The sequence below is a fragment of the Camelus bactrianus genome, chromosome 13, assembly GCF_048773025.1.
Source record: "Camelus bactrianus isolate YW-2024 breed Bactrian camel chromosome 13, ASM4877302v1, whole genome shotgun sequence".
NCBI classification, from domain to species: domain Eukaryota; kingdom Metazoa; phylum Chordata; class Mammalia; order Artiodactyla; family Camelidae; genus Camelus; species Camelus bactrianus.
In genome coordinates, this window is record NC_133551.1 from 57632083 (window position 1) to 57657065 (window position 24983).

Sequence of the window (24983 nt, forward strand, 5' to 3'; positions counted from 1 at the left end):
AGGCCCGATACCTGCCCCCACCTCCCCTACATCGACCACCAGGTACGTGAGTGCGACCACTCTGCCACCGGAGGGAAGAAAGGGGCTGAGGAAACATGGAGGGAAAGCCCTCCCTGCCTGGGGGACCAGAGGTGGCTTCTCAGAGGTGGTGACCTCCAAACTCCTTAGCTCTTAGCTCTTCAGGCTCTTCAGTCTGGCCCCTGCCTCTTTTCCCACCTGGCCGGCCCCAGGCCACACCCTGGTACAACTCATACTCAGCACATATTTGTTGAATGAATAATTGAAAAACTTGAGCAACAAGGATATGAAAGCAGGATAAAAATTTCCCACTTCTACAGCTGAGTAAACAAGGTTATCGGGAGCATGATGTGGGCTCTTTCTCCCAAAGGTGAAATAAGTAAAGAAATGAAATCTCTTGTGCTGGAGGGAGGAGCTCAGGTTGCTCCATGGAGAGGGATCTTCTTCGGCCAAAAGCCACCAGTTGACAAAAGCATCTGCAAGATCTGTCCCAGGGGTGACAGCAGGCTTCCTCAGCCCCTACCCAACTCCAGGCCCCCACCCCCTCTGCCCTGGGCCCTGGTACCTGCCTCCAGCTGCTGCTCCCTCCATTTCACCTGGGAAAATCTCTCCAAAATAACCATCTGAGCATGTCACTGCTCTGCTCAACTTCTTCAGGGCCTCCCCATGATCAGCTCACACCTTCACTGCCTCTGCCCTGCTCAAAAACCCTCCATGGCTCCCCTCTACCCTGAGGATAGTATCAGGTCTCCTCACCCTGGCGTTCAGGACCCAGCCCATCTCTCCAAGGCTCACACTACCTCCTGACCTCCACACGCTCTGCAGCCCAGCCACCCTGCATTTCTCATTGAATGTCTTCAAACACCCCACTCTCCCTCTCTTGCTCACATGCCACTCTCTCTTCCTCAAGTGAGTTCCCTCCTCCCAACCTGGCCGACTACCAGTCATTCTCCCAGAGGCCTGTCCTGACTCCTCCCCGCCTCCACCACTGACAGCCCCCACAGCCCTACAGCTCCTTAGAAGTGGGCTGTGTTCCTAGCCACCACATCCCAGGACCCAACAAACCCTAGTCACGTCAATATCTATTCAGCGGTACACCCACAAACGGAAGGGGCGAATGACCTGTGGTCAGCCATCTTGTCAAGACCAGGCGGGTCTTGACGTTCCCCAGCCGGGGGCCTGTCCATCCCCTGCATATCACTGTGCATCTTCAGAGATGGGTCGGCTGCTTCATCTGAGCCTCACAGGGGCCTGGGAGTGGGTGGTGTTTTTCCATCTGATGAATGGGCCCAGAGAGAAGAAGGACTTGCTCGGAGCCCCCCAGAAGCCCCATGGCTTCAGCAGTCCAGTGGATCCAGGCCAGACTCCAGAGCACATGCTCTTCCCACCATGCCCTGAGCCCTGGGGATCCATCAGATTTTCTGTGCACCCACCATGGCACCCAGCCCAGAGCAAGGGCCAACCTACGGCAGGAAGGATAGGAGGGAGGAGACAAGTTGCTCAGCAAGGCCCTGCAGACAGGTCAGCGGTGGGCAGGGCCTCAGGGAAGCACTGGTAAGATGGTCCAAAGACCAGCCTCAGGGCCCTCCTCTCCACCCCAACTCCAGCCTCACTGTCCCTTATGTAGACATGCTCCAGGTCCCCCTTTTCTTACCCCCAGGCTCCCTTTTTCCAAAGCTCCTCCTTCCTCCACAGCCCTTGCCCCCACACTCTCCATGACCCAGAAGACAGAGCCCAGGCCGCTCTGTCTGACCTGCAAGGCCTTCATGGTCTGGTCCCTACATGTCAGCACCCACAGCGCTGACACGGTGTTCCCAGCCCCAACACTGGCCCGATGGGATGGGGCCCACGCCGAAGGGGAGGGGGCAGAGAACATGGGAGGCACACATACTGGCTTCTTTATTGGCAGAGTCTTAGAGACTCAGTAAGGCACAAAGTCTAGGAAGGGGACAGGGTGCCCTTGGGGCCGTAGTCTGTAATACCCGGGCCTCAGAGCTGGGCACCCCATCCTGCTAAATGCTGCCGCTCTCTGAGTGGCTCTCAGTGTTTCTCTCAGTCAGGACCCTCCCCTGGAGAGCCTTAGAACAAGGGGCCCTTTTATCCCAGGAGGGTGAGTGTGGGCTAGTGGGGACTAGGGGACAGAGGAGGCAGCTCTGTGGTCGGGGCAGTGGGAGGGCGGGGCTCAGGCATGGACCTGACGTTCCTCCTCCCTGAAGGCACTAAGAACAGAAGGCCCAGCTCAGGGGCAAGTCCCGGAGGTGGGGCAGGGACTCAGCCTGCTGTCACTGAGCCCCGAGGCAGCAGGTGGGCCAGCTGCAGGGGCTGCCTCAGCTGAAGTCGCGGTTGGGCAGGAGGAGGGGGGCTACCAGGGTCCACAGGTAGAGGAGCAGCCCCGCCCAGCTGGCACAGATCTTCACCCACACGGCGGTCCACGTGCTGATCATCTTCAGGGTCTCACCGGGTCTGGAACACACCATCATCCCAGTGAGCCTGGCCCCCAATCTTGTGACCGCAGTCCTGGCCCTGACCTTATGACCCAGTTGTGACCTCGGACTTCAACTCTGGCTCTTACTCTGTAACTTGAGCCCTCGAGTCTGATATTTTTGACACTTGGCCTTATGACCCTACTTATAGCTCTTGACCTTGTACCATGGACCTCACACCAACATCAGTTCCACCTTGGCCCCAAACCCGATTCTGGTCACTAACCTTGTTATCCTAATTCTGTGACCTTACTCCTGGTCCCTGACTTTGGGACCCTGAAGCTCCTGACTTTAGTTCTGACCTCTAACCTTGACTCTGACCCTCGATCCTATAACCACATCCCTGACCCCTGAGCTAATGACCACAGTTCTGATATCTCTGACTTCAATTCTGACCCTTGACCCTGTGACCCTAGTCCTGGCCTCTAACCTTGTAACTCTGATCTTGGCTCCTTGACCTGGCTACTTCAGTCCTGGCTTTCTAGCCTTGTAACCCCAATTTTAACCAAGAGACCAAATTGTGACTTTATATGGCCCCAACTCTTGACTTCATGACTTCTGTTCTTGACACTGTGACTTGGATTTGGACTCCACATCCTAATCCTAACCCTCCAACCAGAAATCACAACTCTGACCCCACAACCCAAATCACCAGCCCTGATCTGTAAACCCGGTCTGCCCTGCACAGGCCCAGCTCCCCCTCCTGTGCTCCCCACCTCCTGTGCTCCCCACTTCTCAGTACTTGGTGAAGTACCAGCTACTGAGCAGACTGGGCACTGGTGGGAAAACCGGGGCATGGGCGGAGCAGGTTCTGTGGAGGCTTCTAGAGAGACGTCTCCATGCCCAAGCCTTGAGCAGGCATCAGGAGAACCCCCATGCGGGGCCGGAGGAGAGGAGACGTGTGGCGCACGCACTGCGGGCATCACCACCCTGTCCGCGCCCGGCAGGGCTGTACGCTCACACCTGTACCAGTTGGTGAGTGTCATCATGACGTGCAGAGAGGCGAGCACCAGGCAGAAGTGGAAGAAGGAGTAGCTGTAGGTGACGCTGTCCTGCTCATTGTCTATGGCTCGGCCCTCAGAGATCACCACCTGCTGCTGCGTGGCCTCCTGCACCGGCGAGCACTCCTCTGTCTGCATCAGGGTGTTCACCTGCCGGTGGTCTGAGGAGCGCAGACTGCAGAGGGAGGGAGGAGGGTGGCCGTCAGGCTGTCACTGCCGAGGTGGGCAGGTGGGCGGCGCCAGGGCCCCTCACGCACTGCGGCATTGATCATGATGACCACAGGCACCATGGTCCCAGGGCCTCAGGAGCTGGCAGGCCCAGGAGTTAACAAACTGCTTTGATTTTCAACTCTATCCCTCCTCCTGTGTGACCTTGGGCAAGACACTTAACCTCTCTGAGCTTGTGATTCCTTGTCTGTAAAATCAAGGATAAGTGTACTACTTCCCTTACAGGCTTGCTGGGAGAATTAAATAGAATAATGACATGAAGTCCCCAGAACTGCACCTGGCACAGAGCAGAAACCAAATAAACAGTCACTGCTATACTGGTTGTTCATTTGCCACTTCCATAAACATGTGTCGAACCCTAGTATGGCGAGGACCATACCAGGTGCTACATGCATTAATAATGTTCACAGCAGTGCTCATTTGCTGTTAAATTTGTTTTCTTTTACTCGCTTTAGCTGAGTAGTGTTACCCACCACCGCCCCTTTCTTTACATTCACAATACAGAATAAGAGTGAGGTTATTTTGTCGTTGCTCTCTAATGAGGTCTTGATGTTTTTAACAGTATTTAATAGTTTGAGACGCATATACAATTTTGAAAATTCAATCTGAAAAAAAGCGAAAGAAGACTCAGATTCCAGGCCACACCATCAAACTGAGAAATCGCCCGCTGCTGAGCTTCAGCTGACCCCATACTGCGTTGCTCTCTAGTGCAGTGAGCCCTCTGGCTGGGGCAAGAGCCACCACCATCAGTGGTTCCGCCCTCCTGGCTGCTTAACTTCCTTGTTCCTGTGTTTTAAGAATGGTGCTAAGAGGTGCTAAGAACAGACGGGTGCCCTGGGCTCTCCAAGGTGCCGCCCAGTGACCAAAGGCGGGGACGTGTGAGTATGCGAAGCATCAGGAAGCACAGCGGTGTGCCTAGGCGGGGACGGGGAGGGACAGAGCGCGGGGACAGGGCAGTGTGCTCAAGCTCCAGGGCCACTGTGTGCTCAGGGCCTCGGACAAGTGGCTGCACCTCGCCGAGTCTCCATCTCCTCCTCTGTAAAATGGAGAGGACCTGGGCCCTTCCAGGTTGGAAAAGGAATCAAAGGAGGTGACAAAGAAGAGAGGTGTTGGTGAACCGCCCCAACTTGACTTGGAGAAGATGTTTTGACAAATGAGAAAACAAAACAAAATGTGAAACAGCCTCAAAATGTTCTAGCCCAGGGGCCTGGAGGCAGGTGCACTGCCCAGGGGCCCAGGATGGATGATGGGGGAGCAGGGGGGAGCAGGGCAGAGGTGCCCTTCAGGGAGTAAAGGGCAGGCACGCAGGTGGCACGCGGAGAAATGCTGGGTCACAAGAAGGCAGTAAGTGAGTTGGCCAAATTCAGTGTCAACAATGATTATACTCAATATTCTCATCCAGTGACCCTTACAAAACAGCCATTCGCTGCCACCCAGCTATGCAAATGTTCACAGCTCTCAGCAATGATAGCAGACACTTATTTGGCACCTACTACTTGCCAAGTTCTTTTCTAAGAGCCTTATATATATTAACTCATCTGTGACTCTTCAACAATCCAATGAAGGAGGTACTATTTTTATTCCTATTTTACAGACGTGGAAACTGAGGCACAGAAAGGTTGAGTGACTTGCCCAAAATCACACTGCCAGTCAGTGGCAGTGCCAGGTTCAAATGCAGGCAGTCTGGCTCCAGAGTTCACACTGATGAGCACTTGCTAAGATGCCTGCTTTGAAAAAGTTGCCATCTAAGAATGAGTTGCTCTTTCTCAGGGGAGACTGTGGGGTCACGAGCCACCCCAGGCATTAGAAGTTCTCATCCTTTAACTGAAGAGCAAACTGAAGCTGGGAGAGGTGAAGCCATTTACCCCAAGGCCGCACAGCTAATGAGTGACAGAGCCTGGACCCGTGGGCCCCAGTCCAGGCTTCTGCCCTGGCCCCACAGCTGCTTGCATGCACCTGAGCTGGGCGCGTGAGTGTGCAGTAAAGGGCCCGGGGCCAGGAGGCAGGGTTCATCCCACTCCCACTGCCCAGTCGCACTGTGCCCTCTGACTCAGTTTCCCCACCAGCACAATGCAAGGGCTGGACGAGCTGCCTGGGAAGGGTGCCATCCAGGTTGCCATCCTGGCTCCCACATCCTCCCCTCACTTCTGGCTCGGGGCCCCCAATAAGGATTTCTTCCCAGAAACCAGAGCCCTCCACCCTACCTGATGAAGAAGGTGCACAGGATGAAGACAATGAGACCCACGATGCTCGGTGCGTCCCACCACTGGGTCTCATAGCCCTCGGGGCCTGCCAGGATTGTCCCGTTGCCAAAGTGGGTCAGCAGGTGGGGGTTGCATTTCTGGTCTGGGGATGGGAGCGTGGTCACTCTCAGCCCATGCAGGACAGGTCTGAGTCTCCAGGGAGCCCAGAGGATAAGCTCAGATGGACAGACAATGGACGGGCAGGCGGACACACAACCAACCATCCAAGTCCCAGGGACAGACAACACTTAACAGACAAAACAACAGAGACAGCTCCAGGCACAGATGGGGTCCTCCCAACTCCCTGAAGGACTAAGTCTTGGAATGGGCTGGGGCTGGGATGTCCCTGTCACCTTTGAGGGACCCCAGCTCCCCAGAGGGCCACTGCTGGCCCAGGAACAAGACCAGACCTCCTGGAACCCAAGCCTATACTCACCAGGGACATTGGATAAGGCCAGCCAGGTGACAAACATGGTGTAGAGTGTGATGACGGAGGCCTGCAGCAGACCTGAGTTGGGCTGGGCATCCTAGTAAGAGCAGTCTATCAATATGACCCCTGCCCAGTCTGGGCACACTCCACCCCCAGCCAGCCCACCTACACCCAACCAGGGGACCTCAGAAACCCCTGCCACCCTAGGGCCATCCCACCCCACACCCTTTGGGAACACATACCACCCAGGCCATCCAAAGGTAGAGTCCTAATTCTTTCTCTTAAGAGACTACCCTACGTGTTCCCCTGCCGAGAACTCTTCAAGGACGGCACCTCTTCACACTCAGTTAAAGCCCTCCTCTGTTTACCCCACCTTTGTCTTCACCTGACCCCCGCAACCTCCGCCCCTTCCCTGCTGACAACTCCCCAGCCACCTCTCTGTCAGTGGAACCTGCCAAATCATCTCAGACCTCAGTGCCTTTGCACTCACCATGTCCCCTCTGACACGTCTCTCCCCCGTATCGTCTCTGCACCAGCAGCCCTTCCTTAGTATTCATGCCTCAGCTCAAACAGGATCCCCAAAGAGGCCCTGACAACCCTGACTGTGGCAGCCCCTGGCCCTGCCAGCCCACCTCCCTTTCAGCTCATGCCCTCTTTTACTTTCCACGTAGCACTTATTATCCAAAATCACCTCACCTGGCCTGGTCTCCTATTGGTTGTTCTTTCCCACCCCTCACTGCACACACACTTAGAAATCTGAATCTGAACTCTGTGATTAAGAGCACAGGCCCTGGAGCCAACCTGCCTGGGTTCAAATCCCAGCCCCAACCCTTACTAGCTGTGTGACCTCAGGCAAGTCTCTATCCTTCAAGCCCCCATTTCCTCATCTGTAAAGTGGGGAGGATGATGGTGCAGGGACTAAAGGACATGAAAGGTGCCATTAGCTCTTGGCTGTTACCATTTTTCTTCCTCCTCTTCCTCATAGTTGTATCCTCAACATCTGGCAGAGTGCCTAGTACACATTAGATGCTCAAGAGGTATCTACTGAATGAATATGATTGCTGTGTGACCTGGGACAGAGGCATCACTCTCTCTGGGCTTCAGTTTTCTCACTGGGAAATGGAGGCTCTGGCCAGAAGGAAGATTCCCAACCTTTCTGCTAAGGACCCTCAAAGACTATCTCACTACCTTTGAAACCCCTGGTGGGCTGGTATCCCAAACTGTGACGTACCACTGGACTCAGAAGGCTTTCTTTCTGAAGAACAAATGATTACCTTGGAAGCCGCCACCCATTATCCCAGATGATCTGGGGTTGGAAACTGTGGAATTGTACCTTCTAACAACACTTCTTGAGATGTCAAGGAATGTCACTCAGTGACCCTTCCTAATATTCATTTGCATAGAAACAATGATGACAACAAAATAATGCTAGTAATAGCCAATGTCTGATGGATATCCACATGCCAGGCACTGTTTTAAGTGTTCACAAATATGGTCTCAACCTTGAGAATAACTCCAAGTAGTAAGTGTTAGTATCCTCATTTTACATTTGAGAAGAGAGAGGCACAGAGCGGTTAAAGCACTTTCTCAAAGACACCCAGCATGTAAACGTGAGAGCCAAGACTCTAACCTCGGAGGGCTGACTTGGGAGCCCACGCTCTTGGCCCAAGCTTCTGTGACTAAGAGCCCCTGTCCCAGGACTCCGGGCTTCCTACAAGAAGTCCCACACACCAAGGGGCCTGGTTTCAAGCTGAGAAGAGACAGGCAGGCTCACCTGGACCTTGGGCAGGACGGCGACTATGGAGATGCAGACACAGAGAGTGAGGTTGAGGCTGATGAAGACCTTGCCCTCGTAGCAGGCGCCAGGCTGGGTGTAATAAATGAACAGCAGCACCACGGCCGTGATCGACAGTGCATAGAAGAGGATGGTGAAGAAGAAGAGGCCTGGGCGGGAGGGGCAGCAGGGTCAGGAGGCACAGGGATCCCCATCCCTCGAGGGGGCTTCTCGGGCAGTCCTCCCTTCTCAGGCCCCAACTTCCTCCTCCTCCAAGCAGCTCCTAAACTTCTATCACTCACCAAGCCTTTGTGAGTTTCTGCCCCACCCTGAACTAAAATGCTTCACTTGTGGCAAATAAAGTCACCATAAAAATAAGTACAATGAATACAGAACAGTCTTTTAAAAAGTGAACTAGATGCGTGGGGACCAGGGAGGCCAGCAAGTTGAAAGAGCTGTGAAACCAAACCAGCCCCGAAGTGAGCCTTTCTTCTTCTTCTTTTATTTTGGGGGGGGGTGGGGGTAATTAGATTTATTTATTTAATGGAGGTACTGGGGATTGAATCCAGGGCTAAGCACGCACTCTACCACTGAGCAATCCCTCCCCCGAGCCTTTCTGCTTGATCCATTCAGAAGAACCGAAAGATCTGAACAGCGATCCATTCTGCCACTGAGGTTTCCATAACCAGATGTCATTCCTGGTTCGGTCCGGCTGTGCACAGCCCATTCTGCAAGGACCACTCAACCAGACCCCTTCAAGGCCTCTCCAGGGCAGCTCTCCTTTGACCGCCCTCAGTGCCCTGAATCAGCTGCCCAGGCCCACACACACCCTTCCTTCCATCTGCCTGGGACAGTTCAGCTCCTGCCCTAAGGCAGGAGGCAGCTTGAGGTGCCTGGAGGGCCTTCATCCAGCTTCAAGGACCCCCACTCCTTGGGTATCCCCACTCTAGCATGAGCACACTGACCTGCATACCAGGCTCGGGAGTCGCACTCCTCGGCCTTGCTCAGCCACCGCTGGTTCCAGGAGTGTGCAAAGTCGATGACCAGCACCAGCTGGATGAGGAGGAAGAGGAAGGAGCCCACGACGCCAAAGTAGAACCAGACTGGATGGGGAGAGGGGAGGGAGGCGTGGAGGTCCAGCCGAGGGGCAGCAGCCTGGAGCCAGCACCTTCCCAGGTCTCCCTCTCACACTCACTGTTACACATTCAATAGTCACTGTGCCACGCCCTGCACTGGGATCACTGAGAAGCAAAGTCCCCTCCCTCAGGGAGCCCCTAGCCATGCACAGAGATGCCATGTGGCAGGGTATGGGTCAGGGTCAAGGTGGGTCCCCACCCCCACCCCCAAGTTGCCCAAAGGCCATGTGGCTACGCACCAGAGCACTGTCTCTTGGGAGGGGGGGCAAGGACCCAGCCAGCAGCCTGGGGTTTTTATGCAAAGAGCAGCCCCACTCTGGAGACCCCATCTCCCTCCCCTAGCCCCCATCCCTCCCCACCAAGGCCACCTACCATTAGAGAAGGAGCCATCAGGAATGTAGAAGGCGCCCACAGTGATGCCCACGAAAACCAGGAATTTGAAGAACCAAAACCTGTGGGGGGAGGGGTAGGATAGACAAGAGAACTGACTGGGGGGAGGGGAACAGGCCTGACCTCCCAGAACCCCACCCCGAAAGAGCTGGTACTGGGAGAAATGAGAGGGACTTTCTAATGGTCTGAGGGGCACAGAAACTCTGTCCTGGCCCTAGAAAAAGCCCCAAGGGGCAGAGGGAAGGACCAGTTACAAGTAAGGATAGTCATCGAGCTCTGTCCCCAGCTGTGTCACTAAATCGCTGTGTGGCCTTGAGCATGCTGCAGCCTTTTCTGAGCTTTATTTCCTCATCTGAGAAATGGGAACCACTACATGAGCTGATCTCTGTGCTAGGCCCTCCTGGCTGGAGTGTCTCCTGAGTCTGAGGGTAGGGTCTGGAGATCGTTGGAGGCAGGCAAGGGAGGGGGAAGCCACTGTGGAAGGGCCCTAGGGTGCAGGCAGGGCCCCTCCTCACCCATTCTGGATGGCAGCCCTGGGGTCCCGGCTGCTGCGCACGCAGATCATGAGCAGGCAGAAAATGAAGAAAAAGGCAGCCATAGCGAAGCACATGCGGTAGGCGGCGCGATGGCCGAGCAGAGAGCCACAGTCGATGTGGCCCTGCAGGATGATGGAGGACCCGGCCCCCTTCTCACACACCCAGGGCAGCTGTGGAGACAGAGCAGCCGGAAGGTCCCGCCCCACCCAGAACCGGGGATGACTCTGCCTAAGCCAGGCAGGCTCTCCTCTCCCAGGGCTGGGTGGGATGGTACACAGAACCTCCCACCTCCAACCACTGCCCACCTCCATTCCCATCCGCCTCTGCAGCTGAAGTCCTACGAGTGAGCCCCCCAGGGACAGACGATCCAGGTACATCTTGCTACTGCCTGTCAATTTCCCGGCTACCGTCCCCACAGCGCCAGGAACACATGGCACCGTCTCAAGCAGGATTTCCCCAAGTGCTCTCTACCCACCAGCCACAACTCCTCTCATACAGAACTAGAGTCTCTAGGGTGGGGCCTGAGAATCTGCGTTTCTAGCAGACTCCCCAGGGTATTCATGCCTCTGCACACACTAATATGTCAGAAACACCAGCCTGACTGTCCCACCAGCTATGAAACACTGAGATGAAGGGGAGACTCAGGACCCTAAAACTGGGCTTATGCATTAAAGTGGGGAGAGCTTGCCCTGGGCCAGTGTCTAAATGGACAATAATGATTCATGAGGTTAACCAAGGGACCGTGGCTTATGAGAAACAAGAATCCCCATGTGGGGCTCAAACTCTCCTCCCCACATGACCCCCCCAAACATCAGGCTTGGATCATGGAACACTCCTGTCCACCTCTTTTTTTAATTAACTTATTTTTATTTTATTTAAATTTTGTTGGGGGTGAAGGAATTAAGTTTATCTGTTTTATTTTTTAATGGAGGTACTGGGGATTGAACCCAGGACCTTGTGCATGATAAGCATGTGCTCTACCATTGAGCTACACCCTCCCCAAATTCCTGCCCACCTCTTGATTATCTGGGTCCCCAAGCCTGGGACCCCTGGCAGCTAAGCCTTCAACAGAGGCCTGGTCCTGCAGGTGGCTCACCTTGTGGAGCTGACTCTCCACGCCAGGACTCAGCATGATGATGGACACCAGCACCCCCAGGAAGAGGAAGGCCGTGAAGATGAGGCGGCTCACGGTGGAGTTATAACTGCAGGGGCAGCAGCTGCACAGGATGCAGGGGGCAGAGCCGCAGAGGCAGGACGCCTGCAAGGAGGACAGGGGACAGCGCCTTACTCTCTGCCTCCCCTCCACTCCCTTTCCCTGCACAAGCATGCAACACCCACCTGCTGTCCATTCGGTATCTCCAAACCTACACCGAGCCCGCTTGTACCGCACAGGGCAGTGGCATACCTCTTTCCCAGATGTTACCCCATTTAACTCTCAAGCTCGAGGGGGAGGCCAAGAAAACCAAGGCTGGAAGACTGTGGGTCCCACAGGGACACACAACCAGTAATCAACAGAACCCAGATTCAAACCTGGATCTATCTCAGGTACTACTGTGGCTTTGAGAGAGAGAGAGAGAGAGAGAGAGAGATGGGGTTGCACTGTTTCTTACTTAGGAGGCAGAGTGGTGAAAAAAAAAAAATCCAGAAGGCCACCTCTGTCACTAATTAGCTATGTGACCTTACACAGCTCATTTAACCTCTCTGAACCTCAGTTTCCTCTTCAATAACAAGGGAATCATAAAGGTACCTACTTCTCGCATGGCAGTTCTATGGATGAAATAGGGATTTTTAAATTGTAACTCCCCCAAGTTCCCTTTCCCCCTTCCCATCTTTGTTTTTCTTCATGGGACTTACTACCATCTGATGGGCTTCCTAGTTCACTATTCTGTTTGCCTGCCTCCCATTGCTAGTTGCTAGCATACGATCTCCACCAGGGCAGGGGTCTGTGTCTGTTTTGTTCACTGCAGAATTCCCAGAGATGGGACTTGTGCCTGGCGCATTCTCGGGAGCTCTGTGACTATCTGTGTTTGGCATGGTACCAGACATGTGTTGAGACCTCAAGAAACAGCGAGCACCTAATAAATAAACATCTGCTGAATGAACGGAATGAGGAACATGAGTAGCTGTTATTTCCGCTTGTACCATTTGTGGACAGCAGCGGCGTCCAGCCCTTCCCCTCTCGGGCTCCCCTGCCCTCTGTCTGCCCCTTCCCTCCTCAGGGGCTGGCTGAAATCATCTGGAGGCTGGTGATGCCACACCATTCATAGCTGTAGACTCACCCCCCGGGGGCCGGTTCTTCAGCTCAGCCTTGGAGAAAACAGACCCACATCCAGATACATCTGGAAAACTTGTTTCTCTTTCCCTAAACAGCCCCAAGTCCTTGTTCAGGTATTTAAGAGTCCGGAGGGCAAGACACAGGGCCCGCCCTCCTGGAGCTTCCAAGGGCAGGAAAGATACTCAACAAATCATTACACCCATCAAGGTAAGGAAACATACATGTTGCTGCAAGTGACTGGTGGGGGCTTAGTATAGATTGGGGAGGGGGTCACTTCCCTGAGGAAGTGACATTTAAGCTGAGAGCTGAGCAGTGAGGATTCACTCTCCTGACCAAGAGGAAGAAAGAGGCTTCCAGACAGAGGGAACAGAGCCAGCAGCAGCTCTGTGGACAAGAGGTGGGCATTGGAGGAACCAAAAGAAGGCCCTGTGGCCAAACCTTCACAAGCAAGTGTTGAGTGGCGATGCTGGCCAGGCTGCCAGGGCTTGGCAGCCCCATACAGGACCCTGGTGTTTGTTCTAAGAGCAAGGGGCATCCATTCGAGGGTTTCAGGTGGGAGGAAGAGGAATAGCCTTACACTGACTGATCAGCTTTGGGGAGCGCAGACTAAAAGGGGCTCCTTGCTCCTCTGAGACTCGCCCACATTTTCTGGACTGGACACACAGGGTACCGCACAGTCTGCTTGCTTCTCATCTCCCCCCCTCATCTCCTCCAGACTGCAAGTGCCCCTGGAAACACTCTTTCCTACCCTTCTATCTCATCCCCAAAGCCAAATACTTGGATGCTAATGAAATGCTTGCAGAATGCAATTCTCTCTCATGATTCAAATCATAAGTCGACCCATTCAGCGACTTCTATTTACATCTGCAGCCCCCAGCCCAAGCCCTGACTCCTATCCACGGCCACCTTTTGGCAGGGGCGGGCCGTGAGGAGATAAGCAAATGCCAGAAAAGGTGTTTTATAAACCAGAAAGAGCATTCTGAGATCAGAGAAATTAAGAAACTGGCCAGAAGTGGACAGCAGTGCTGAGATTCAAGTAATGAGTGATGGCTTCCCTTTAGGATGAGTTCCTCTGTCCCAGACTCTGCGGTAAGCACTTGGTCAGGGTTAAGCCTCACTGACACTGGGAAGTGTGCTGCAACCTCCCACTTACAAATGGGGAAACTGAGATTCAGATAAGTGACACAACCAAGGTCACACAGCAAGTGAGCTGAGGGGCTGGGATTCAAGGTCAAGTCTGTCTGCACCAGGGCCTGCTAAATCATTGATGGCAGTCTCATTTCACTTCAAAACACCCCAGCAATGAAAACAACCCCTCCAGTGCCCAAGAAAACCAAGGGAGGCCAACAGGCATGGATCTCAGGAACCGAGTGCCCAAGTAGCCAGGTCAGGGCCCAGCTCTGGCTTGTTACAGTTTCAATTTGAGACATTTGAGACACAGGAAAAGTTGTCCCACTGCAGTCAGGGAACTGGCCTTTCAATTCACTCTGGTTCTTGGAGATCAAAATCCAAGCGTGCCTGATACCTGAAACCTCAGGATCTCCAAGGGCCTGGCCGGCAGCCACAGAGAGCAGGTCAGGGAGAGAAAAATACACACAGCCCCCAGCTGCTTCTGGAGCATCCTTAGACTTGTTTATATATTCTGCACCCCACTCCACCTGCGGGGACCACTCCTACAAGAACCTCTTCCCACAGAAGTGCCAGCCCACGGGAGTAAAGGCAGACATGTGGGCGCATGCATACACACAGAAGTTCATTGTTTCCACCAGGAAAACCATAGGGGAAAACTGAAAATAACGCAGTGTCCATCAACATACTGTGGAACTCCCCTAAGGGGGATCTCTCTGCTGAGTGGAGCAGATGTGTACAGGTAATACTTAAGTGGGTACATGTAACTAAATATAATTAACTATAAGCTATCCCCCCAATAAAGTTGATGCTACTATGAAAAAATAAAAATTTTAAATTGAGAAAAAAAGACTGAAATAGGCACAAAGCTTTAGGTTGTATGAGCTTAGGAGAATATCAAGGAGTTCAGGTTTTTTGAGCACAAGCCACCCATTCTCCTTGCTTGGCTGTGCAATAAACTTTTCTCTGCTCCAAAAGAAAAAAATAAAAAGAAAGAAAAGAAAAAAGAAAAAGAATATCAAGAAACTGCACATGACCTGCATGCCCAGCACCAGGGGACAGCGGTGGCCCACTGACTCTGTGGAATGTCAGAGAGGCAGGGAAGGTCAAAGTCGCTGGACTGACAGCTACACGGGCTATGCTTGTGATGCAACGTGGACGGTCGAGGCCGACTGTAACACCGTTCCTGCACTCAGATTACAATGCGCCCCCAACTCCCCAAGCGCACTCAGGAGAAAGGCAGCAATGGAAAAGCACCAGAATACTCAGAGTGACAGAATCTTAGCACCAGCCAGGTTCTCAGAATGGAGAATTCAGAACTTAGGAAGCCCTGGGTCTTAGAGTCTTTAAGCCGCAAGGCTCCATGGCACCTCATAACTGGCTGAGCCACCCAAGGACTAAGAAAAACACAGGAGAGAACAGGTCAGCCCCAAACTACTCAAAACGTACTTCCTTCCCCAATGCAGTGCCAAGAGGAGAGGGCCCGTCTTGACTCTGCCGCCAGCTTGCAGTACAACCTTAGACAAGTCTCTTTTCTCCCCCCGTAGGATTCAGTTTCCTCAGCCAAAAAATGGGCTTCTGGGCAGGGCGGTGAAGTGGCTTGGAGCCCGTCAGGCAGCCCTGGGCTTCACTGGCTTCCCCACTTCCTCGAATGTGGTCTCCAGCACTCCACTCCACTCACAGAGCAGCGGCTGCATGCCGGCTTCGGGCGATTCTGGCCTGCTCCTCTCCAGCCCATCCAACCTTCCCAACATGCTGAGAGGCAGCGGCCCTTGTTCTCTCCATTTTCCAGACCAGGAGAGAGGTCCTCAGTCTTGTAGCTGAGAAGAGGCCGAGCCAGGACTGAGACCAATCAGTCTAACCCAAAGGCCTTTCACACCCGCTCGCATGTAGAAGGCCCTCCCTACATATGTGCTGACCTCCAACTCACCAGGTACTGGCTGGGCTGGTGACTCCCATCCCTTGGGGGTCCCTCTGAACTCCTCCCGGCCAGGACTCACCTTCAGCCCAGTACAAATGCTGACCAAGAGAGCCACGAGAGGCATATTCAAATGTGTTATGGCAGGAAGGGTACAAAAGTCTTCCCCACCGACCCATGTATGCCAAACATTCTCCCTAAAGATGCCTGGCAACCCCCTCTTCAGAACTTCACTCCTTCGGGGCAAATCTCCATTAAAACTGGTTGTTACTGCTGTCTAGTAGCGCCCAACTGCACCACTTAATACTGTGTGGCTGTGGGGAAATCACCTTCCCTCTCTGATCCAGCTTCCTCAGCTGTGAAATGGGGATAATATTAATTACTTCACTGGGGTCATTGTGAAGATTAAATGAAAGGATGTATATAAAGTGCTCACTACACCGCCTGGGCTACCACTCTGGGACATGAGTTCTGGGCCGATATATCATAAGGACGCAGTAAATGGTGGCTGTTGTAGGCATGGTTATCTGTAAAATAGGATAACCGTGTCATGGGGTGGGGGTGGGGGCCAGCAATGAGATGGCATGAGTGAAGGGCTCAGCACAACACCTGGCAGGCAGTAAGTGCTCAGTAAACACCAGAGGTCTGAACCCCAAGAAGCCACTGACAGGGGAGCAGGTCCCTTGCAGATATTATATTCAGAAAGTGAACCTCCCAGTTCCCCTTTGGGCCAACCCTCAGGCATCCAGATGTGAAGGAAGGGGTGGGCAGAAGAAGCCTGGATTAGAAATCAGACTGTAATCCTGACTCTGCAGTTCCTCCTCCTTTCACTGTACAACCTTAGGCAAGTCAGCTAATCTCTCTGGGCTGCGGTTTCCTCATCTGTAAACTGGGGGTTGGAGCAGGCCTGTCAGATGACTTCTGGTCCAGCATTATAGGAGTCTATGACTTAGAGATCAGCACTTGGCTCCAGAGGGAATTCTCCACCTACCTTTCTAAGATGATAATAACAATAGCTCCAATTTGGAGCACTCGCTCTATGCCAGGATCTGGGTGGGGCACTTTATCATCTTCGCAACAGCAGTCTGAGGGAGGCAGACAGGGAGACAGAGGCATAGGGAACTGCCAGGTCTCCCTTAACACCCTCCACCCCCAGGCCAGTTCAGCCAGATGGAATTCTGGTCAACTACAAGGAAACTCCTCCTTCCCCACCAGGAAGCAAACACTTTCAGGCCAGAGCCCCAGCCCAAACCTTGGTTTCATTGGGCAGGGAGGGAGGGACCTCAGGGACCAGCTCTTGATTTTTCCTCCTGCGGCTGTACACACACACACACACACACACACACACACACACACACACACACACACACAGACTTCACATATGGGGAAATGGAGGCCCAGGAGGACAAGAGATCTGTCCAGGAACCCACTCTATAACCACTGTGTGCAGATATTATTCTCAGAAAATGGCTGTAAAGTAAGTCTCTAGATCCCCCAGCTCTCCACCCCTACGCCCTCATCCTAACACACTCACAAATCAGGGACAAAGGAAAGCAAGTCTGAGATTCAGCAGCCACCAGACCGCCCCCCTCCTCTTCCTCTTGGCTCCTCTTTGTGTGGGGCAGAGGGGGAGGGGGCTGCTTGAATGAAGCTCAGATTTAATGAGGGGAACAGGGAAGGGAGAGGGGGCTGGGAAAGGAGAAGGGGCCTCCCGGCTGGGGTCTGCCTGATGCTCCTCCCCTCTGCTGGCTGCAGCCCCAAAACAGAGGCTGGCTGCTCCCCAGGTCTCCCAGCCCAGGCGACCAGGTACTCCCCCCACCTCCCACACACACCCCAATCTCCCTCAATTCCTGAGTTTTCCCATCCAGCGTTGGGCCTGGTGGCGGTGACAACCCATGCCCACTTCACTGACGAACAACTTAAAAGGCAGAGGGGGCCTTCCTCCCCAACCCCCATTTCGGAGCCGGGAGGGGAAGGGTCTGGGGCTCACTGGGGAAGTGCTCAGGAGTTAGTCTGACCAGACTGAACGAGACGCAGAGAGGCTGATAGCTTGGACGGGAGGGCAGACCGGTGCGGACAGACACCGAACCCTGGAGACAGACAATGACAGAGAAGCAGCGGACGGACAAAGAATCGGACAAACGAACGGACAGAGACAGATACCAGAAACATATAAATGGACAAACTGAGGCAGACGGGCAAGGACAGAGACTGACTGACAGATTGCCAGAGAAAAAGAGAAGGACACACGCAGAGAGGGACAAGGACCAGGCAGGCCACACAGTCAGAGCGTCCGGGAGAGAGACGAGAGGCGCACCGCCAGGATAACTCCAAGTGGGGCGAATTGGGGCCCAGCAGCCACCCCCACCCCGGGGTCTGGGCCTCAGTCTCCCCAGTTCCCGGGGGGAAGCCCGTCCAGTGCACTCCCTCCCCCGCGGCGCGCCCCACCCCCTCCCTCGCGGTAACCCGAGCCCCGGACACCAGTTGTCCCCGGCGCCCGCGGGCCCTGGATGGGGGTTGGGGGACTCGGTGAACAGGCAGATCCCGAGGGCGGGGTGCGGGCCCAGAAAGACAAGTTTGGAGGAAGGGAAAAGAAGAAACTATTTGGAGGAAGAAGTCAGGAGAAAAGTGCGCGGTTGAAGAAAGAGCCGACGGCGCAGGCGGGCGGGCGCGGGGTTCGGGACTCACACAGCTGAGCAGGGAGCAGGCGCCCAGGCAGGCCCCCATGTCGGCGGCGGCGCGGGGCGCGGGGCGCAGGGCGCAGGGCGCCGGCGGAGGGACTCGGGATCCGGTCGGGCTCGGGGCGCCCGGACTGGCCCCGCCCCCGGTCCCGCCCCAGCCCGGCCCCGCCCCACCTGCCGAAACCGCTCGCCGCTTTCCGGAGGCGCTCGGGACCTTCCTGGACTCACCTGGAGCAGGTGCGCCGGGCTGGACTGTAGGAAAAGTAGGGTAACCGGGGACTCCAGTGGCCGCGCGAGACGCGCAACCGGACCCGGCTCTGGCCCCGGCTCGTGTCCCGATCCGAAGTGAGGGCTGGGAAATAGTGAGACCTGGGTTCCAGGCCCGGAGAGGCCGCAGTGTGACCTGCAACACTTCCCCCTGCCCTCAACCTCAGGGGACAGAGCCAAGAGATGGTCACCTCTGACTCCTCAGCTCTTGCCGTAGAGCCTCTGCCCAATACATTAAGTGCTGAATGATGAATAACCGGGCAAAGAAATGGGCAAGTTGCTTCACCTCTCTGAGCCTCAGTTTCCCCAACTGTAAAGTGAGGATACCTACCTCAAAGGGCTGTTACGACACATAGTAGATGCTTGACAGATGTGAACTGCCTGTTCCTGTTTCTCCCAAGACCTGGCCTTGCACTGTTTCACCTGAGCTCCTCTCCGTCCTCCTGTTCCTCAAGCTCTACTGACTCCTGTCTTGGCCCACATGCTCCCCCAAGCCACTTTTTCTTGGTGCCTCATCTTTTCCCAGGGATGCCCAAACCTAGCCCCAAGCTAAGGAGGTCAGAAAGGGTGGGTGGGTCACATTCCTGCCTTCCTGCCTGTCCCTCAGGGGTAGGTGAGAGACACCAGAAGCCAGACTCTGTAATTACTCTCAGCTCACCCTCCAGCCCTCTCCTCACTCAACTGTACATGGGATGATGTTAGGGAAGGAAGTCTGAGTGCCCTTGGACCAAAGATCCGGCTTGACTGTGATACATGGGGCATCAGGCTTAGCCATTAATTGTGCCAGGACTGTTCCAGAAACAGACCCCACAGTTTCCCTCTTCCACACTTTTGCCTGCAGGACAGCCTCCCCTTGGAAAGTCTTTCTTCTCTTTATCCCGTTCTCTACCTTTCAAAGCTCACATCCAGTATTTTCTTGGTAAAGAGAACCACCACCACTCCCAAACCATTACCTGGCCCCATTAGGAATAAGCTTCCCCGTGTTTCTACAGCGTGAGACTCCTTGATGCCTCACAAGTAACTAAAGCTACCACAGAGGCCAAGCTCACACCAAACTCTTTGCCCTACATGGTCCCACTCAAGCCCCACAGGAACCCTGAGAAGTAGATTAACTCCCCACTCCACCCCAATTTATAGATGAGGAAACAGATTCGAAGAAGTAAAGTGGCATGTGGACGTAAACTGAGCACTGACCAGCTATGATTATTGGGGTTGTTGTTACTGCTGCTCAAAGCCACACTGCTCAGAAGGGCAGAGGTAGAGGACCACCCAATCCAACCTTGATCTCAGAACCCAAGGCCTGTCCCTGACATCCCACTGCCTCTGTTTGAAAAGGGAGGTGACACTACACAATCTGCCTCTTTTTCTGTCCAATAGTGTCTTCAGTCCTAGACTGAGACCTTTAGGAGACTTTGAGCCACCCAAGGACTGTCCGATTCACCTCTGGCCGGTCCCTCCCCAGCCTGGGGAACAGCACAGGGCCTGGCGCACTAAGGCAGTGAATGCTTCCCGAATGAATGAACACCTGAACATTTACCATGAGCCCAGTGTCCTCATTCTGTTGTGACTGACAGTCTGGTTCAGAAATATCCCTACACTGTCACCTTATACCCAGTGATCCTCTATGCATAGAAGGGTATGCAGTGGTCAGAAGTGAGCCGTTCTCATGGCCGCCCACCCCAGGGTCAGCTCCTTTGACACTTCTGCCCCAGGGGCCAAACTTCCCAACCCTCAGCCACTCACTTTCCACGACCTAGTCCGACAGAAAACACCCAAGATGAGCAACACCTGAGGCTCTTGATCTGTCACCACCTCTCACACCCTCTGCCACCCTGGGGGCCACTTCTCTTCTCCGGACCTCCTCCCCTTTCCCTGAAATGAGAGTGATCACCCTGCTTAATCTTACGGCGCAGTTGTGAGCATCCAGAAAGCATTCTAAGCAAAGGCAGCTATCTGAAAGGAGAGAAGGATTAATATGCCTGCAAGTGTAGAGAGACAGCCCCCTCTCATTTTAGACTGAAATCTTCCGGAGCATGATGAAGTGCTGCCTGGTCCTGATCGCACCCCGCACAAGATGGAAGCCAGCTGACCTCTCACCCCCCACCCCCCAACACAGAGGGCCAGAGCAGCTCTGCAGACAACTCACTGTGTAGCCTTGTCCCGGTGTCTCCTCCTCTTTCAGCCTCATGCTTCTCATCTGTAAAACGGATATAATCGTTTTTGCTCCAGTTACCTCAGGGGACTCTTGAGGAGATGAAATGAGAAGGTGGATAAAGAGGCTTCATTTCTCGGTATCCTGACAAGCCCACCTGACTTTCTCCCAGTCTTGAACCTCTTGCGTGGAGCCAGAATCATTCTATGTCTCACACTTCCAAAGGCAAGATCACAATCAGGAGCTATGTGATCTCGGCAAGTCACCCAGCCTCCCTGAACCTCACTGGAGGGTTAGGATTCAGGATCACCACAGCTCTTCCAACCAGGTAATGCCACATAAATTACATCCATTGAGAGAAACATGCAGGAGTCATTTGGTCGAATCCCTATGCCCATCACCCAGCCCAGACAGATGCTCGACTCTCCAGGTCGCAAAGGAAGCAGGTTCTGGCTCCTTGGGCCACTCACCCCAGGGTTTTCTAATCTGATCTCATTGGGTCTCAGTTTTCAAATCTGCAATATGGAAACAATCCCTTGCTCAAGCCTCCCTTCCTCCTGCTCAAGCCCCCCTTCCCCTTCCAGAGTCTTCCAACCATTCTTGCCCATTCCTCTCACCATCCTCCCATCCATGGGGACGCCGATGTACTCTGGCTTTGAGCCTCCTGTCCCCTCGGCCTCGATATCTGCACTGGCCTCCACTTCCTGCTTCTGACCCATTTACAAAGCAGGGCTGAAGCTATCTCTTATGAATATTCATATGGGATAATGAGGGCTTGAGATGGGGGAAGCATCTGGGAAGAGGCATTCACAGGACACCATCCACCCACTCTCCCCATATACGGCCCCCCACCAAGGCTGCTCTCCTTCTCAAAAGGTGCATGGGGTTTTGGCACAAAGGTCTGAAGTAACAACAATAATAATATCCACAGCAACCATTTTAAGTCCTCACAACACATCAGGCACCCTGCTAAGAGCATCTCCTGTAAGATGCTTTAAAGATGGGAAGTATTTTCCCATTTAACAGATAAGGAAATTAATGCTCCAAGAAGTAACATTCACAGAAGTCATATGTGAACTGTGCACAGTGATTATGTGCAGAATGAGAATGGAACCCAGGTTTTGTCAGACTCCAGGGCTTGTAGTCTTAACCTCTGGCATGCAGCTGCACACGGCCAAGCTCAGGAGCACATGGTCACGGGGCCACATTTGGACCTCAAGCTCTAGCAGGTGAGCTCACATTGGTCTTAGGCGACTGAGGCTTTAGGAAAAGACTCAGGTTCTGGAACTGACTTCATCTAGAGAACATGGAGACAGGCAGACAGGTTTGTGCAGAGTGCTTGTTCACACGGGTGCAGACACACATAGTGCACCTGTGAGCGTAGATGCACACAGAGTGTGTTATGAGTGCAGGGCAGTGAGTGTGTGTGACACGGCTGCCCCTGAGGCTGCCTGGTGGATGTACTGCTATACTGCTTTTGTTCCTTTTTCAACTGACACTTAGAGGGGGCTGCTGGGTGCCCAGTACTGGGGATGTGGTGTGAACAGGCCAACACATTCCCTGCCCTCCTGGAGCGACAGTCTGGTGGGCTTTGTGCCCAGATGTGATAACGCTTTGGAAGGAATCTTTGGGGCAGGTTTCCTTTGTGGGATGGGGCTGGGAGGTGAGTGAGAAGACTGTGGTGCAAGTGGAAAAGGTGGGGAGGGTGTAGCTCAAGTGGCAGAGCACATGCTTAGCGTGCACTAGGTCCTGGGTACAATTCCCTGTACCACCTCCAAAAACAAGTAAATAAATAAATCGAATCCCCCCCCCAAAAAAAACCCCTAAAAATAAAAAAAGTGGAAAAGGTAAGACATGTCAGGTGGGGAGCTGCAGGGGAGCCCCTGACACTTGCCAGAAGTGTTGGGGGGAAGTAAACCAGGAAATGGCATGGACTCCCCAAGGGTCACAGGATTGAAGATTCTATAAGGTCTTTGGATGCTTCCTTCACAGGTATCAAAGGTCTGCCATGAATGCACATGCGGGGACTCTGTGTGTATGTGTGAATGCGTAGGTGAGTGCAGCAAAGCCTGTTAATGTCGGGGAGAAGGAGGAGAGAAAAGAATGTCATTCGGTCCAGGCCTCACATTCATGAGCTTCAAAAAAATGCATCAAAAACCAGACAGATGAGTGGAGGGATAATGAGATGAATTGATGGATGGATGGATGGGTGGATGGTTGGAAAGAGGGATGGATGTGTGATAAAGCAAATATTGCAAGATGTTCATTATAGATTCCAGATGGTGAGGAGATGGGTGTTCACTGTACAATTCTTTCAACCTTTCCAGATGCTTGAAATTATTCATAATAAAATGTTAAAAAAAAAAAATAACCCTCCAAGGGGGCTGGATGTGTAGTCCCAGGGAATCATGTGCAAGATGAGAAAACCAGGATGCTTATCCTACAATTTTAACCTAGACCCTGTCAGCAGACCACGTGGCACTGTGAACTCATATCTTTTATAATTCCTGCAGTTATCTTATGACTCAGCTACATCGGATTTGTGAATGTGTGTGTGTGTGTTAAAGATGTTAATTTATTTTTTAAAAAACACGTAAAACCTACCACAATTGTGACCAGCTGTTTCAGCATGTCTTCATTTTTAACTTACGGGGAGCCTCAAAAATCAGAACTGGTTTGGGGCTCTCTTGGTCTGTGAGAGTCCCTGCTGTGTGAGGTGCGTGTGTGGGTTTGCAAGTACGCACATGCGTAGGGATGTGAGCACACGTGGGTGGGTGAGGCTGACACCCACTTGCTGAGTGAGTGAGTGAGTTCAGCCCCCTCTAAGCCCTCATGAGGCCAGCACTTTTCCCCAGGGTCAGGGGTTATCTTGAGGCTAAGGAAGGGCAGCCACCAGCCCCAGGGCAAACTTGGGGACCAAGAACTCTGTCATCTAAGGCTTGGACACGCTCGGGCCAAGCGGCGTCCCCTGGTTAGCAGTGGGAGTGTGGGTGGCGGAAGCCGGGGTGATTCCCAGAGCAGAGTGAGGCAAGACAGGTGTCCTGGGGCCCCGTGGCTCCTTTCTTCCTCTCCAAGCATGAGTTACCTCCTGTCTAACCATTCTTCCTCCCCTGCCCAGTGCCTGGAGGCCTCAACTGTCAGCACCCCACCACCCATTGAACAGAGGGAAAAACTGAGGCCTGGAAAGAGCAGAGCTGCCCAGACCCCACAGCAAGGTAGCAGCAGTCAGGACTGAGCTCTAGCCTATGCTCTATTCTCTGCACCACTGCCTGCTGTAGGAGGGGGTCACTGTAGGTGGGGTGTCCAGGCCCAGCAGACCGAGCAGATGAGGTCCTAGAGTGCCCTCCTGCCTGTGTGGGTCACATACAAGATCCAGGAGGCCACCAGAGGCCACCAGGAGGGCACCAGAAACAGAGCATAGTTAGGAGGCTGGACCTGGGTTCTAATTCCAACTCTGCCATGGACCCTGTCAGAGTGACCCTGGACAGCTCCCTGACCCTCCGAGGACCTCGGTTTCTCCATCTGTGAATTAAACGAGATGAACTACAGCAGTGGCTTTCACAGAACGTTTGAAAGCAGAAACCACCAAGCAGCTACAAGAGCTGCTGCCTGGTCGATGCAAGGAAGGCAACAGATCTCCATACACTCGGCCACACGTCTGCCCCCCACCAAGCAGCTCACCAAAGAAGGTCCCACCCAATCACGTAACCAAGGGTAGGAGATTGGGCTTCAGCACATAACCAGGGTACAGTTCTAGCTGGGCCACTTATTAGCTGCATGGTCCCAGGCAAAGCTCTCTCAGCCTCAGCTTGCTCCTCTGTAAAATGGGGTTAACAATAACAACCTCCTAGGGCTGTGTGAGACTAAATGAGATAATTTGCATTCAGTGCTTGGCACACTATGAACGTATTAAAACTTCGAGCAATAGTGGCTGTTATTACTAATCACCCCCAGATGAGAACCTGCTGGCTTAACCAAGCGTTGTATGTGTTGTTCTGTCCCCCAGAGTCAAGGCATTTTGGCAGCTGCTACCCCAAATTCCTCAGCCAGCCCATCTCTGCAGCTGCCCCAGAACAGCTGGGCATGCAGAGGCTGCTTCGGAGCCAGCCTGGGCCCCGGGGAGGGGAAGCGCAGGGCTCCCTATAATCAGGCCAGGCCATGGAGGTCTGTTTCATCTGGATGACCAAGCCCCTGGCAAGCTATCATTAGCTCCCCTGCCCTGCCCTGCCCTGGGCCCTGACCTGGCCATGGAAGCCTCAGAGAGAGGGCAGCAGGTATTTAGCCAAAGCCTTTCATTCCCATGGGGCCCTCTCCAGGCTGCCT

At 53.7% G+C, this 24983-nt stretch overlaps 1 protein-coding gene and 1 non-coding gene across 4 annotated transcripts; both read right to left on the minus strand.

Annotated features, from left to right (window-relative positions):
- Positions 1-1893: 1893 nt before the first annotated feature.
- SERINC2 (serine incorporator 2) lies at positions 1894-21349 on the minus strand. Of its 3 annotated transcripts, none has more exons than XM_010952189.3 (11): positions 21278-21349; positions 20655-20705; positions 11336-11497; positions 10219-10409; positions 9686-9765; positions 9143-9280; positions 8178-8347; positions 6410-6500; positions 5935-6076; positions 3465-3677; positions 1894-2481 (listed from the first exon to the last, which is right to left on the minus strand). In XM_010952189.3, exons 1-11 carry the CDS (start codon positions 21290-21292, stop codon positions 2346-2348), a joined length of 1389 nt encoding a protein of 462 aa, XP_010950491.2. In that variant the 5' UTR covers positions 21293-21349; the 3' UTR covers positions 1894-2345. The 3 variants fall into 3 exon arrangements, with proteins under 3 accessions (XP_010950491.2, XP_074233096.1, XP_074233095.1); XM_074376995.1 differs by lacking the exons at positions 20655-20705; positions 21278-21349 and adding exons at positions 16552-16645; positions 18249-18303; XM_074376994.1 differs by lacking the exons at positions 20655-20705; positions 21278-21349 and adding an exon at positions 18249-18405.
- On the minus strand, positions 11166-11238 carry TRNAD-AUC (transfer RNA aspartic acid (anticodon AUC)). The gene has a single exon. It is a non-coding gene; the product is annotated as a tRNA-Asp (tRNA).
- Positions 21350-24983: the final 3634 nt, after the last annotated feature.

Bases quoted from the DNA above. Each gene is read 5' to 3' on its own strand.
- SERINC2 (XM_010952189.3), bottom strand. The intron at 11,498-20,654 runs GTGAGTTGTCTG...TCCTCCTTGCAG, and splicing joins CACCGGGACAAGGCTACACA to GCGTCCTGCCTCTGCGGCTC. The intron at 2,482-3,464 runs GTGTGAGCGTAC...GGTGTGTTCCAG, and splicing joins ACACTCACCAACTGGTACAG to ACCCGGTGAGACCCTGAAGA.